At 33.2% G+C, this 15742-nt stretch overlaps 1 protein-coding gene and 1 long non-coding RNA gene across 2 annotated transcripts; both read right to left on the reverse strand.

Moving 5' to 3' along the window:
• Positions 1–5756: 5756 nt before the first annotated feature.
• On the reverse strand, positions 5757–6693 carry LOC141638097 (uncharacterized). Its single transcript, XM_074447531.1, has 3 exons — positions 6671–6693; positions 6477–6578; positions 5757–6374 (listed from the first exon to the last, which is right to left on the reverse strand). Exons 2-3 carry the CDS (start codon positions 6522–6524, stop codon positions 6060–6062), a joined length of 363 nt encoding a protein of 120 aa, XP_074303632.1. The 5' UTR covers positions 6525–6578; positions 6671–6693; the 3' UTR covers positions 5757–6059.
• Positions 6694–9950: 3257 nt separating this feature from the next.
• Positions 9951–12292, reverse strand: LOC141638084 (uncharacterized). The gene is made up of 3 exons (XR_012541991.1): positions 12222–12292; positions 11031–11087; positions 9951–10080 (listed from the first exon to the last, which is right to left on the reverse strand). It is a non-coding gene; the product is annotated as an uncharacterized LOC141638084 (long non-coding RNA).
• Between the last annotated feature and the right edge of the window lie 3450 nt (positions 12293–15742).

Here is a 15742-nt window from a genome sequence, read left to right on the forward strand (position 1 = left end):
TCCATTACCAACTAAGACTTTGTCCTCTATAATTTGGAAAATGATAACCTTTGTATATTGTTTCTTTATTTATATATTATGAATTTATATTTGACTTTTTTAAAATTGCTCTGTATGTTATCAGAATTTTAGACCAAATAAATAGTAAATAATTTTTTAAACAATTGTAGTTTTTTGTCGCAATTGATTAACCAATATTTGATATAGTGTGTCAGTTAAACTCCCCTCTCCTTCACTAAACACGAGTATATGTCATTTGGACAATAAGTTGCGTAAGTATTAGAGAAAATCCCATGTAACATGAAAAATAGCTAAATGAGTTAGCAATGGAGAATTGTTTATGGTAATATCACTAATATGTATGAGTAGGAACATTTAATGTTATACATATAATAGACCATCTTGCCTATGAGAAAAACGACTATTTTGCCTGAATAGCCATATAACCTAAACTACCTTCAAAGTGACTCAGAATTACATTCTCCGTAATAATCAAGGATTACACATAGTTCACGACTATTTTGCCTGAATAGCCATATAGCCTAAACTCCTAGGAAAAAAGAAATCATGGAATTTTTGGCAACCAAATAACTCTGTTTTTGCCAATTCATGGGATTTTTCAATCCCCACATTTAAAGTGACAACCAAAACGAGGCCTTATATATGTTATTTTTGCAATAACTTTGATAGTTTACATTTTTTTCCCCTTTGCAGACTCTCGATGTAAATATCTTGGCATATTTTGGGATATCTTGATGTAAATTAGGGTTGTTGTGATTTAATGATTAGCTATGTTTAATGTGAATACCGCACGTCACTATGTGATTTCATATTGGTAATGAGACGAGTTTGCATTTTTTTGGTACAATGCTATGCTATTATAAAGATTTTCAAGTTGTTTAATAAAAAACCAAATATTGGTTTACGTTTTATTTTCTTTATTAGGTCTCTGTTAAGGCGGTTATATCTATTTTAAGAGTAAAATGGCCAAAATACTACCACATCTAGGTGGATGGGATAAAAATTTGTCATTCCTTACTTTTCATTTCATCCTTCTGTATGATAAGTTTTATTGTTTAAGAATTTGTGTATTTTCTTTATCTTGTGTTCTAATTATGATGTTGGACTGGTTTTGTGAAGTTGAAGATCAATGTTGCACATTTAATGGAATGGAGGATTTGACGCAAATCTTGGAATTAAGTAGCTTAGTAACTTATCGCGCAATTAACAATGCTCAATAAGATGTTTTAAGATCAGCGTGATGCAAATCTTGGAATTAAGTAGTTATACCCTAATTGACATTTCTTCTTTTACTATCATTTTTCTGGTACTATATGTGTCTTAGAGGGAATCAATTATGTATGGATGGATAATGGATATTGAGTACTCGGAGAATATTGTTTGTACAGTAGTCACAGATTTAAAGGACCACTACTACAGATACAGGCTATAACAACGGTTAAAAACCGTTGTTATATAAAAAAGCGGACGTTGTTAAAGCGTCCGTTGTAAAAGGTTTTAACAACGGTTGGTTTTCTTAAGCAACCCGTTGTTAAAACTATTAACAACGGTTTTAAGTATAAAAACCCGTTGTGGAAAGTTTGACTCAATTTTGGTGGGAAAGTTATAACAACGGTTAATTTACAAAGAACCGTCGTTATAACTAAAGACAACGGGTTGTTTCTACATAACCGTTGTTGTTTGTTTTTACAAAATAAAAATAAAAAATTAAATATTACTAGATGCATGCATAATTACGGGGCCCGTTATAATACCGATGCATGCATTATTACTGCCATCCCTCCTGTACTATGCATATGAATGGACAATATATGGAATGAGAAGGGTTTACATTAGATTTGAAGCAGGGAGATATGATGATTATGGCACAACTTCCTAAACATGCATATATTATATTAATTAAAAAACAACTCAAAGGACACATTACTTAGTATAAATACATACATTATCTCAACCACCATTCCATTATCTCACTATCTTCAAACCCTAACTGCTAAAACAATCTCCAACCCCTAATTAATATTTCAAACTAACAACTCCAAAGTTTATCAACAAAATGAACGATTACATCCTTAAAACTCTTACTATGACCGAGAACAACAACAGCTTCATCCGCCGGTTGCTCCACATCGAGGACAGTTTTAGGAGCTATCTCGTGGATGCTCAAGCCGCACTCAAGGACGCCAAAAGAAATGGCTTGACAGAGCAGTTGTTGTTGCAGCTATATGACGATATAGCAACTGCTGAACGAAACCTCCAAATAGCTAAGGAGGAGAGGAGGGATATCATAGAAGAGAATAAGACTCTCTATGAAAATATAAGAATTGCATTTTTAGAAATGTAATTCTTTTTTAATTTATGTATTTATATATATATATATATATATATATATATATATATATATATATATATATATATATATATATATATATATATATATATATATATATATATATATATATATATATATATTAATGAATTATTAATTAAGTTTATCATGCATTCCTCTCTATCATCTTGCTTCTTCTTTGTTTTATTTTATTTAATTTGTTTTACGAGCTAATTAAGCGAATAATAACATAATAATGATCGATAAAAACCCATCATATATACATGCAAATTAAATGAAATAATTAAAAAAAGAAAACAATGACGATGAAAGACGATGAAACCAACAGTGACGGCGAGATTTACCTGATAATTAGAGAAAGTAAGAGACGATGAAACCAACAGTGACGGCGAGATGATAAAGCGACGATGAGAAAGAGAGAAAGAGACGATGAGAAAGTGTGTTTGCTGTGTTTGTGTTTGTGTTTGTCTGTGTTTGTGTTTGTGTTAGGTTATGTATGTGTTTTGTGGATGTAGCTGATCTGTGTTTGTGTGGTTTATAGTATTGAAAATATTGACAACGGTTGTTCAACAACAACCGTTGTTAAATAAGTTTTAACAACGGTTGTAAAATAACGACCGTTGTTAAATAAGTTTTAACAACGGGTTTAAAAATACCCAACAACCGTTGTTAAATAAGTTTTAACAACGGTTGTAAAATAACGACCGTTGTTAAATAAGTTTTAACAACGGGTTTAAAAATACCCGTTGTGATTACTTTTCACTAACTTTGCGCCAATTTTGCGCCAAATTATTAACAACGGTTGTGAAAATTTAACCCGTTGTTAAAACGTATAACAACGGTTATATAACCATACCCGTTGTAATTAAGTTTAGTAAAAATCGCGCCATACATTCTACAACGTCTATTGTGATTTTCGTGCATAAACGTTGTTAAAGGGGCGTTGTAGTTGCCTGGATTTGTAGTAGTGGACTCTGAGTATGCTGGTAGCGGATGCACTTTGACCTTAATTAACAAACAAGAGCTGCAAGTTTGTAAGCAAGATCACAAGGAAAACGTGGATTTTGAAGTAATCACACCCATAATTTTAAAATTGTCCCGTGATTTTCACGGGGTTTAAAACTAGTTTTTATTTGAAAAGGGAAAGAATTTTTATCAAGTAGAGTCGAAAAAGGTACCCAAACTGAAATGGATCACATCCGAAGGGAGATATTGACCCAGTAAAATTCAGGAGGTGTTTGGTTCACCCAATATAGGTATGAGGTATGGGGTTGGAATGAACCAAACCCATACCACGTGTTTGTTTGACGAAAATGAAGGTTTCATACCCATATCTCAAACCCATGAGGTATGGGTTTCTCATACCCAGGGACGGGGGTGTGTATGAGATTGATACCCAAGGTATCAAATTAAAAATAACAAAAAGTGATAGAATAATTATGTCATATTGTACAAATTTTTTTTTATATATTTATTTGGTTAAATTTTATCTACATGATTTAACAGTATTACAAATTATTAAAAAATATTGTATTTTGAAATTTTTTTTGCTTTGATTGATTTCTAACCCCCATACCACCCAAATTGAAACAAACACAAGGTATGGGGTATCAAGTTCCAACCCGATACCACCCAGGTATGATTCCTGATTCCAAACTCATACCCACGAGCGAACCAAACGCGCCCTCAAAAGGCAAGATACCCTAGTAGTGGTCAGACCATAGAATATGAATAAAATAGTTCGGTTGAAATCCGACTCAATAATAATTTTATCCGTGAATTTTTACTATACCTATCTAAAAGAAAATAAGCCGTAATGTTAAATATCTAGATATTTTTATAATTTTATATTTTATTAGTTTTATCACACGTAAAAATTCGTAAGATAAAAAAATAATATTAAAAAAATAAAATAAAAAAAATAACAATGAATTAGTGGCTAAATATTAACCACGTGCATACCTACATGTGATAGGCATAGTGGGCTTGTTAGCATTTGGTGGTAAATTTTACCACGTAACAAACTTACACCGACATAGGAAATCTATAAATAGTCGTGGTTGCATGGCTATCTAACTCACACACAAAAATTACGAGCAACACTAAATACTCCTTACTACTTCTTGAGTATATAGCATATAGATAGTGATGGATACATGGTGTAATATTAATAAGGTATATTCACTACCCCTTTATCTTAAGTTAATGTAATAAGTAAGTAAATTGTCATAATAATTTACTTATCCGTTATTACAATGTATGTGATTTATTGCTTAAGTGATACTGTACTATGCACATGGGCGGAATTAGCCATTTTCTAGTAGGGCTATAGCCCTAGATGAAATGATAAATAAAATTCAGTGCTCCTAAAATGCATAACTAAACTGTAGCAGAGTTGGTTGTAAGCCTGACTATCAAGAAAAAAGACAGAGGTTCGACTCCCCATGTCACAATAATACCCGCATTTAATCCTAATATTTAGAATTATTTATTTGTCATACAAAATTCCAATTTTATGGAACAATTTCTTATGAATATTATACCATGGTATAACATATATTTAAATCTTGAGTATGTTATATTGTTATCATTATAAAGTATTTAGTTGATAAAAAAATTGAATACGACTGTAATATATTATTTCATTTTAGAACCTTAATTTCTGCTAATCTTTTGTATTGGTTTGTCTTAATATGCTTGATTTTTATCGTATTGTCAAACATGATTAATTAAAATAGTTATTGTTATAGTTATAGTTATTATCTGTCTCGATAGAAACACTACAAGGCAGAAGCCGGATAGCTACTGCAAATTCAGTAGCTAATCATACAAATTCCGTCTCTAATTACCAATTGCGACAGAATTTGATACAGGACGTAGTTAGTCGCTAATAGCAGTGTCGCTAATTTAGCGACCCAATTAGCTACTATATTCAGCGACTAATGTAGCGACTGCCCTTACTGTATCTAATTTTTCGACTACTTTTGAGACCAATGTATGTGTAGCTAAATTAGCGACTAAAGCTTACTGTAGCTATTTTTGAAACCGATTTTGAGACTAACGTCTGCGTAGCTAAATCAGCTACTGAAAACTTATTGTAGCTATTTTTGAGATTAAACTACGTGTAGCTAAATTAGCTACCAAAAAGTTATTGTAGCTATTTTAGAGATGAAACTAGGTGTAGCTATTTTAGAGACGGAATTAGTTGTAGCTATTTTAGCGTCAAAATACTTAGTAGCAAAATGGACACAATTTGAGACGGATATGCATTTGTATCAAAATTTTAGATGACACTATTAGTAGCTAAACATGGTAGTTCATTTAGATACCAATGATCCGTTTAAGTAGCTGAGTTGCATTAACATGAACAGTAGCTAAAATGATCAAAACCAATTTTTATTATCATCTCAAAATCCAAAAAGACAATATCTATTACCATCTAAAAATCCAACAACAATAACCTCGTTCGAAAATCCAAAAACAAACACATGGTTCAAAAATCCTAAGCAAACACTGAGTTTAATAGCGCAAAAACATTTCTCAGTTTATTCAAAACATATCAAATATCTAAATAAGAAGCCAAGACATTATTGCCCATGAGACGAAAAGTCTGGAGTCTTCATAGAGAACTCACTGCAGTGTAGGGCTTCTGACATACGCGCCATATCCTTCTTCATATCTAAAAGCGTCATTTGAATTTCTCGCTTTTCTTTTCACTACTCTCCTTATACTTCTTCAATTCTTCTTGTGTAGCCTTGAGTTCATCTTGTGTAGTCTTAAGTTCTTGTTTTGTAGTTTCGAGTTGTTCTTCTAGTTGTACGACAATGCTGGAAGGAGGCAATTCCTTACCCGTTTTACCCGCGTCAGGAAGTGGGTAATAGAATTGAGACAAGGTACCCATTCCATACACAGTGCCATCTTTATTGATGCCACCCGCAGCCTCTAGATATGCATTGTTATCTTCCTTGGTACCACGTGTTCCAGCGTTTTTCTCATACTTCTCCTGCAATGAAGCCAAAGTTAAAGCACATACGAAGACTTTGATTTTTCATATTATAACTCATACTAAATGCAAAATGATAGTATGTTGGTCAGAATAACTCACCCAAACATTTTTCGCTTTATCATCCACCCAATCTCCATCTTCTTTCATATGAGTTTTGCGGAACCAGTCAGCCGGTGTAAGAATTTATTTGTGTTTATCGTACTTTGTATAACATATTAAAAAGTTGTGTAAGTATAAATTTGTAAACTATCAAATCCACATAAACTACCATATCCAATAATATACGTACTTACGTGACGACGTGCCAACTCCCGAGAAATAAACCGAGCCTTGGATATGTGCAATACCCTTGTTAGGTCCCTTTTTATTTTTTGATGCTTGTTTGGACTTTTTCTTGAATTCAGTTGTATGTTTTATCTTCTTGATACCCTTTCTAACCTCTTTGCTCATCCATTTAGGACATTTTTTTTTGCCATTGCCTTGTATACCATGTCCCTAAGTCGCCTTGCAGCTGTTTTCTCAAACTCAACTTGAACGGCATCCTCAAGTGTTGGGTCCCATGTAAAACGGGTCTGCAATATACAATTAAAACAGTTGCAATCTTCTGAGCACCAAAAAAATTATATATAAAATTGCCAGATACACACAGACCCGCCAATTAGCATCATAATCTACCAAATAACATTATAATGTACCAAATAGTTGTACACATGCATCTAAACAGGCCTGACATATGAGAAAATAATAAAGATGGTGGGCGGTCAAATTCCATACTAACAAATCTAAAAAACTTATTACATTCCAAAGTATACTGCCATTGTTACTATAACATGCTCAACAAATATGAGACATATATTATTACATTCCAAAGTTTAATGATAACATGTCGAGTGTATGCAACTGCTACTATAACACGCTGAGTCAAAAAATAAATTAGGAGTTAAAGCACGTGAAGGCAATAGAGATATCCGGTCGGCAACAATAACGGAAACATCCAAGTTAAACATCCAGCAACAACAATAAACAATAACCAGGCTTCTCACAACTGAAACATCCAGTGTGTCTAAACATTTGTCTAAGCAATAGACTGTACAACATTAGAAGTAAGCAAATTATTACTTGTACCTTAAAGATATTCCACCACAAAATTTTCTCATCGTCGTCCGCATTCGTCCAGCATGTGCAGGGATGCTCAAAGTGTTTCTGAATGCTTTTAGTGACAGCCCGTACAACATAGTTGTGCTCAAACCTAGTATTACAAACCCATAAAACAATAATATCAACATGACAGTAATACATATAGTCTAGTTGAATAAAAATTCAATGCATTTGTTTCATAAAATAGCTATACCACAATTCGTCAGGCTCGAGTTTCCTAGACCCCTGCCCTGGAGCGTCTTCTTCAGAATCCTCAACATCAGTATCAGTGTGTTCATTCTCTTCATCCATCTCTTCCTCCATTGATGGTGGTTGCGTCTCATCATCATCACTTACAGCAGCGCGAGAACCCGAACCTGAACCCGAACTTGAACCCTTGACAAATCTTCCCTTGACAAATCTTGAATTAATAGGCGCCATCTAAACTCAGAGATTAATTAGTACAATGATGATAAATATCAGTTGCAATTAAAAACTTACCAAGTCTGAGACATAAGTCAGGAAATAACAAAGTTATAATGGATTCATCAATAATGATTAAAAGTTCAAAGAGTAAACTTTAGTGAAAAAATAACAAAGTACAAAGAATAAACTTAAGCAGAAAACTAAAATAATATCAATTTATATATTTATCAATTTATAAATCGATATTAACTCTTCCTGTTCATCTGACTAATTAGTCTCTTCCTCATCATCTGACTCTTCAACACCATGACCATCATCATCATTATCATCGTCATCATCATCATCATCAAACACCTTCTCTACATCATCATCCTCCTCGGTGTCATTTGAATCATATTCTTCCTCTTGTTCGTTAATTTCCGCCTCTTGTATTTCTATTTCATCATCATCGCATAAGTCTTCATCATATTGTCTTTCTCCATGTTCTTCGACAACACTTTTCGAAAATAATACGTGCAAAAGTTTGATATCTCTTCTGTAAGATATGCTTGACAAATAGAACCTTCCACATGAGCTTTGTTACCAACTTTTCTTTTTAAATGATATAGAAACCTATGATTTACAAAATTAGTGATGTAGTATAAATACAATTATAAAATTTATATTTGATTTTATTAAAATATATTAGAGATACCTCTCAAATGGATACATCCATCTATAGTGCATAGGCCCTCCAACTTTTGCCTCATATGGCAAATGAACTGGTAAATGCTCCATGGAATTGAAAAATGCAGGAGGGAAAATTTTCTCGAGTTTACAAAGAATTTCAGGAATGTTACGCTCTAACCGAACCATATCCTCAACCTTCAACAACGAGGAACATATATCCCGAAAAAATTGACTAATCTCTGTCAAAGCTTTCCACACATTTTGAGGAAGAAGTTCTCTTACAGCGATAGGAAGCAATCGTTCCATAAACACATGACAGTCATGGCTTTTTAATCCAAAAAGCCGATATTGCTTCATATCCACACACCTCCCTATATTAGATGAGTAACCATCTGGGAACTTCAAGTCATGTATCCATTCACATAAGACTTTCTTTTGTTCCTTATTTAAGACATATGGTGCTTTTGGCATAACCTCTCTAGTATTTTCAGTGCTTTCATTAACATTCAGCTTACGACATTTACAATGTTGAGCCATGTCTTTTCTTGCAGTAACAGTGTCCTTTGTTTTCCCTTTCACTTCCATTATTGTGTTTATTATTTGATCAAATACATTTTTCTCAATGTGCATAACATCAAGATTATGTCTAATCAGTAACTTACGCCAATATGGGAGCTGCCAGAAAATACTCTGTCTTTTCCATCCGTCCGTCTTTTTTTTATTCTCCTTCCTAACAGAAAAATCGGTAACCTTAGGTAGGCATGAGACACACTTCCACACTTGGTCTCCATTTAATCGTGGTGGAGGAGATGATGGTTCTATCCTATTCTTTATGAACGCAGTTCGATTTAATCTATATTCATGGTCTTCGGGTAAAAATGTACGATGGCAATCAAACCACGTGTACTTTGATCCATTTTTAAGATAAAAAGATTTTGTTTTTTCCATGCAATAAGGACATGCATATTTGCCTGCAGTAGACCACCCCGACAACATGCCATATGCAGGAAAGTCACTAATAGTCCACATAATAGCTGCCCTCATAAGGAAATTGTTTTTTTTAGAGACATCATAAGTTGAAGCTCCCAATTCCCATAAATCTTTAAGCTCTGCAATCAACGGTTGTAGATATACATCTAGGTTTCCCTTAGGTGATTTGGGACCATGAATTATCAAAGTAAGAAACATAAATTGTCTTTTCATACAGAGTCACGGTGGTAAATTATAAGGGGTTAGGATAACTGGCCAACAAGAATATGATTTCCCTGACATTCCAAATGGAGCAAACCCATCTGTACACAATCCTAATCTAACATTACGTGGCTCAGCCGAAAATTTTGGATATGTTTCATTAAAGTTTTTCCATGCCTCTCCATCAGAGGGATGTGACATTAGACCATTACCATTAGTGTTTTTTGTGTGCCACCGCATGTCTTCAGCAACACCCTTAGTCGCATAAAGTCTTTGCAGCCTAGGTGTTAATGGGAAATATGTTAGTACCTTTTCCGGTATTTTATTCTTTCTATATCGATCACTGTTACATATTCGACATCGGTTTAATTTTTCATCTTCATTCCAGAATAACAAGTCTCCACTGGGGCACACATCAATTTTCTGATATGGAAGTTCCAGCCCTTCAAGCAACTTCTTTGTTTTAGTGTAAGTGTCGGTCATCTTGTTATCGGTGGGACACATATCTTTCATCAAGGAAGCTATGTTATCTATGGATCTATGAGGAATGTTGTTCTCACATTTAATGTTTATGAGTCTTGAAGCAGCTTCTAAAACTGTTAACTTACACCCCTCATATAAGGGCGCCTGAGCACTTTTCAACATATCAAAAAACTTTTTTGATTCGGTATTGGGTTCCTCTTAAGCATCATCTATTAATTGTCTACTATCGGTATTAGAACTCGATGCATCCATAAGCATATCATAAAAGTAATTAGACTGAGCACTAAATGGCAATGACTCCTCAACAACATTTTCTGCTTGGGGAAAGTTCTCCCCATGACAAACCCAACAAGTATAGCCTAGACTAAACCCATCCTTGTACAAATGTAATTTGATAGTGTCGACATCCAAATAGGGTCTATTGTCACACTTAATACAAGGGCATTTTAATTTTGAGGACCTTTTGAAACTCTCTTGTTGACATGCCAATTTAATAAATTCATCTACTCCTTTAACAAAGTTATTTGACAGATATTTTCCATTTAATCTTTTGTACATCCATGAACGATCAGACATAACTGCGTTGACGAAAAGACGATGTAAAAGATACATTCAAGTCATTGAAAATAAGTTTCAGACTACTAAAGATACAAAAAGACTAGGTAAAAGATACTTCAGTTCAAGTAATTCGTATTACACAGGAGACGGAAAAAAGTAGACAGAAATAAAGTTATTGGTTAAACATACCTGGTAGAGTGATGTCGAAGTTAGTGATCCGGTACTCAAATGAGGGCTTTATGCAATCTGTCAAGTCATAGACAGTATGTAAGTCATTAAATTGTTATGAAAAAATGAGATGTTACTCGAATAATTTACTAACTATGCTTTTCCAAATACAGTTAAAAAAAATAATGGAACATCCCTCATTAATAGAAGTATCATAACTCAGTGTTTATACTATAAAGAAAAAATTGGAATCATAGTCTAATGAAATTGACGTGAGTAAACTAGCTAAAGGGAAGACCACGTTATTAAGCATTCCTCATATAGTGATATAATATTTCCTCGGTCTCGATCATTTATTTACCTTTTTATACTTTATGCGGAGTTATTTTAATCAAAAGTAAACAAATCAATAAGACGAAGTGAGTATAAACCAATGTTGATTCTATTGATCGAACGAGACATCACAGATAATCCAAACTACTTAGTAATACATACTAGTTTTTTTTTTGGCCAGTTATTGTCCTCGTGAATGTCAAGGTTTCTTTCAAGGCTAAGCATATATTCAGCATTTTGTAAAGTTTATCCGGTCATCATCCAAGACATATTAGTAACAGCTAAACAAGAGATGATATTCCAAAGCAATCAAAATCAACAATTGACAGTGTATGCTAAAGCAAAGAAAGGACAATCTTTGATTCATATTTTTACATGAAGAAACTTTGACTCATATTGAAATTGTAATTGATCTGAAGAAGCACATCATCGGGCGATTCATTTATTGTTATTGAAGAAGCATGATCCATATTGAAATTGAATGAGTTGCAGGAGGGTAGGCGAGTAGTTTTGTTGTGTATAATGAAGTTCTGGGAGTAACATGAATTGGGGATTTGACTGATAAATTGGGGGTTTGACTAATGAATTGGGTTTTTACGACTTATTTACTATGTGCATCAAACCTAGAACGGTTCTATTCTCATAAATAAACAAATCAAACATGCCTATGTTTCTCCTACACCATTAAAATAAAGAATAATTATTATTAATACACTAATAGAATTAATAACATAAACATACAAAGAAACTTAACAACAATTAATTAACATTCAACTTATCATGGTAAAACTTTAAACAAAAAATTACTCAAATTGGGGTAGCAAATAATTATATTGACATAGATAAAGTATAGAGATAGAGAAAATATGGCTATCTAACCTCAATAAGAATTAAAGTAATGACTTCAATGTGTTTGGTAATTATCATCAATGGAGGTTAAATATTATGAGAAGTGGTGGGAGAAAGGAGGTTAAATATTAGCTAGGTTAATTAGGTTAACTAAGTATTAGCAAAGTAAAATAATTAAGGGCGGAAAAGAGGCCCGTTTCAGTAACTAATAAAATAATTATGTAGTATTTGACCGGTCTTAAGCTTAAGACGGGTCAAATATTACCACATCCTTATATTAACGACAAAAAATCTGACATCTCGTAGACAACAGGTGGGGTCATTTGGTATGTATTTGACCCGTTTTAAGCCTAAAGCGAATAGCGTCCGTCTTAAATGAGAATTTGTGATTATTATTATTATTATTATTATTATTATTATTATTATTATTATTATTATTATTATTATTATTATTATTATTATTATTATTATTATTATTATTATTATCGATATTTCTAACGTGTGCCCTAATGACACACATTAATAATTATTAATCTAAAGAAAGAAAGAGTCAAAGGAATGTACCATGTAAAAATTCGAATGCAAGTATCAATTCATTTATTTCCTATTTAGGCCATGTTCTTTTAAATTTAATGTCATCTCTTATAACTTCGTTTTAATTTAGCTCATGTCGATTCAGTCTCGTCCAGTTAATTTCAGGTGAGCTCATTTCACTTTTTTTACTGTTAATAAGTTTAGATCAGTATAGTTTAGGCCGGTTCAGTTAAATGAACGCGTTCAGTTCAACCAATTGGAGTACAAAATAACAGGTCCTTACTGATATAGTCCTTTGATTGTCCTTGCTTTATCTACGCAATTAATGTATGCCCTTAAGGCACGTTAGAAAAAACCATTATCTTATAAACCGTTTTGCTCAAATTTGTTCCAAAAACATTGGAATCCAAATCCTCAATTCTCATATTAATAACCTCAAAATTCATTATCAACGCATTTTAATAAAAGGGAAGAAATGTCATCTTTAACTCAGATCAATACTCTTTCTTATATTGAGGCACATGAAGGTAGGGGTGAGCAAAATTGTGTATCCGATACCGTTTCCAAAACTATATCGGATATGCGATTTCTAAATCTCATTTCTAGTATCTTTCTCCCAAACGGGTTTTTTTCGTATATCTGAAAATCGTACATACATTATAAGATTTTTAGCCTCACTGATCTATAAACCATACATACATTATATACGGAAATCTTATATTCTTGCTCAGCTCTACACGTAGGAGAAGGGCATGTTTATTACTAGTGCCCTAATAAAATTACTAGTCTCTAAATTAGTCTCTAAATTAAAATATTAGCTACTGCATTATTACAGGTAGCTAAAATAGCGACAAATTTAGCTACATTAATATTTTGGTAGCCGCATTAGAGACTAAAATAGTCGTTAGTCTCCGGTGCAGTCGCAAAATCTTATAATTAGCTACTAGCTTATCAGTAGTAGCTAAGCTAGAGACAACGTTAGCTACAGGTTGAATTTGGTATCTAAATTAGAGACTATAAAAAACTATAGTCTTTAAAATAGTCGCCAAATTATACAATTAGCTACTATGTAATTACTAGTATCTAAATTAGTAGCTATCTAAGTCTTCTCTTGTAGTGAAAATTAGGTCACAGTAAGTAGCAATTTCTTATCTGGGGTTTCAACCAAAATATTAAGGCGATTTTTGCATAGAAAACTAAAATTTTATTTTATTTAGCCTAAGATTTGACACAATACATGAAAAACTCTCATTTTTCGAGTGTCCCCGAAACCCGAAAACGCATACATGGAACTACCAAGTACCAACGGTTTGATTTTTTCTTTAACCAATCCATTTCAATTGTCTATAAATATAGTCCTAGATAGATTTCAATCCTGGTTCCGCCCTTGACTATACATGTTATGCTGCACCCTTATAATTTACGTCATAAGGTTTACGTGAGATATGACCTTTGTACAGGATATGTTAAGAATTGAAGTTATAATGCTCACATGGTAATGCTAATGTTATGATACTGTTACTAAGGTGTACATTTGGCAATTGTATCATCCGGGGACATTATTATTGAAAGGGACCGAACCACATTATTTTATGGGTTTTTCTCTCTTATACCCCTTGCAGATAGCTTACATTGTCCCCCCAAGAACATAATGGTTACCTAAAAAAAGATAGGGGAATCCTTCAGAGCATGGAAGTTAAAGGTTGCTCGGAACCACTTGTTCAACAAGAAGACCGGGGAGATAAACAAGAAACCACCAACGAAGAAGTATCGGTATGTCAGCCAGCAAAATTGGTATAACTTTATTGCTTATAGGCAGTCTGACAAGTTTAAGGTAATTTATCTGCGACTCATTGGGATCACTTTATTAGTAATCACTTAATAAGTAATGAAATACGCTTACGTTACTCGATACAATTCATTTTATGAAGACTATGAGTAAGCAGAACCTAGAGAACATTTCAAAGAAAGAGAGCGTCTTTCATGGCTCTAGAGGTGGTTATAGATTGATTAAGAAGAAGCTTGTAAGTACTTAATTCTTATATTATTAGGTGTTTTATACCGATATTATATATATATATATATATATATTTATTTATTAAGAGGATATCAATGTGATGAATAAATAGAAGCCAAAGTTTGGAACAGTCAATCGTCACGACGCTTGCGTGACCGGTCACACTCCTAAGAATTGAAAGTTAGAATCTCCATATGATAAGGCCATCAAAGAGAAAATTGTAAGTTTGAATAAATATGTCACTCCTACCACTGGTGGTCGGTTATATAATTGTGAGTTTAAATAAAATTTAATTGCATAATGGTTTTTTTGTGTATGTAGAGGATCTGTGAAAAGGAGGTACAGGAAGGAAAATGGAAGCCTGAAGGACGTGATGACATTCTTGCTAGGGCAATCGGCAAAGCAGAGCATCCAGGTCGTGTGAGAGAGGTATCGACACATGTTGGTATCACTAAGTATTTTGGGAAAACTACTCGAAAGACAATGAGTGGTGATCATAGGATATATAAATACTGTATTTTATTCAACATAATTTATATATATATATATATATATATATATATATATATATATATATATATATATATATATATATATATATAGTGTAAAGTTCTCCTAAGTCCCTTACATCTATTGAGTCCCTAAGTCTTCATATGGGCCTTTGGATGAAGGAGATGGAGGGAGGAGATTACATCTCAATGGAGGGCTAGAAATGCATCTAGTCTAATTAGCTCCTCATTGCAATTAAGTTACTCACTAATCCATTCATCCCTCATTATCACAAACTCCTTCCCTCTCTCTAAATCTCACAATCTCTCCTTTTTCTCTCATCTAACAAAACCAAACAATTACTCAAAAAAAACCCAAAATAATTACTCAAAAAAAAACCCAAAATAACAATAAAAAATAAAACAAAAAAAACCACCAGCCCACATCACCACCACCCGACCCCCACAACCACCTACACGCGGCCCCACCACCTCCTGCTGCCGCGCGTTGA

This window comes from Silene latifolia, unplaced genomic scaffold (assembly GCF_048544455.1).
Source record: "Silene latifolia isolate original U9 population unplaced genomic scaffold, ASM4854445v1 scaffold_177, whole genome shotgun sequence".
In the NCBI taxonomy this organism is placed as follows: domain Eukaryota; kingdom Viridiplantae; phylum Streptophyta; class Magnoliopsida; order Caryophyllales; family Caryophyllaceae; genus Silene; species Silene latifolia.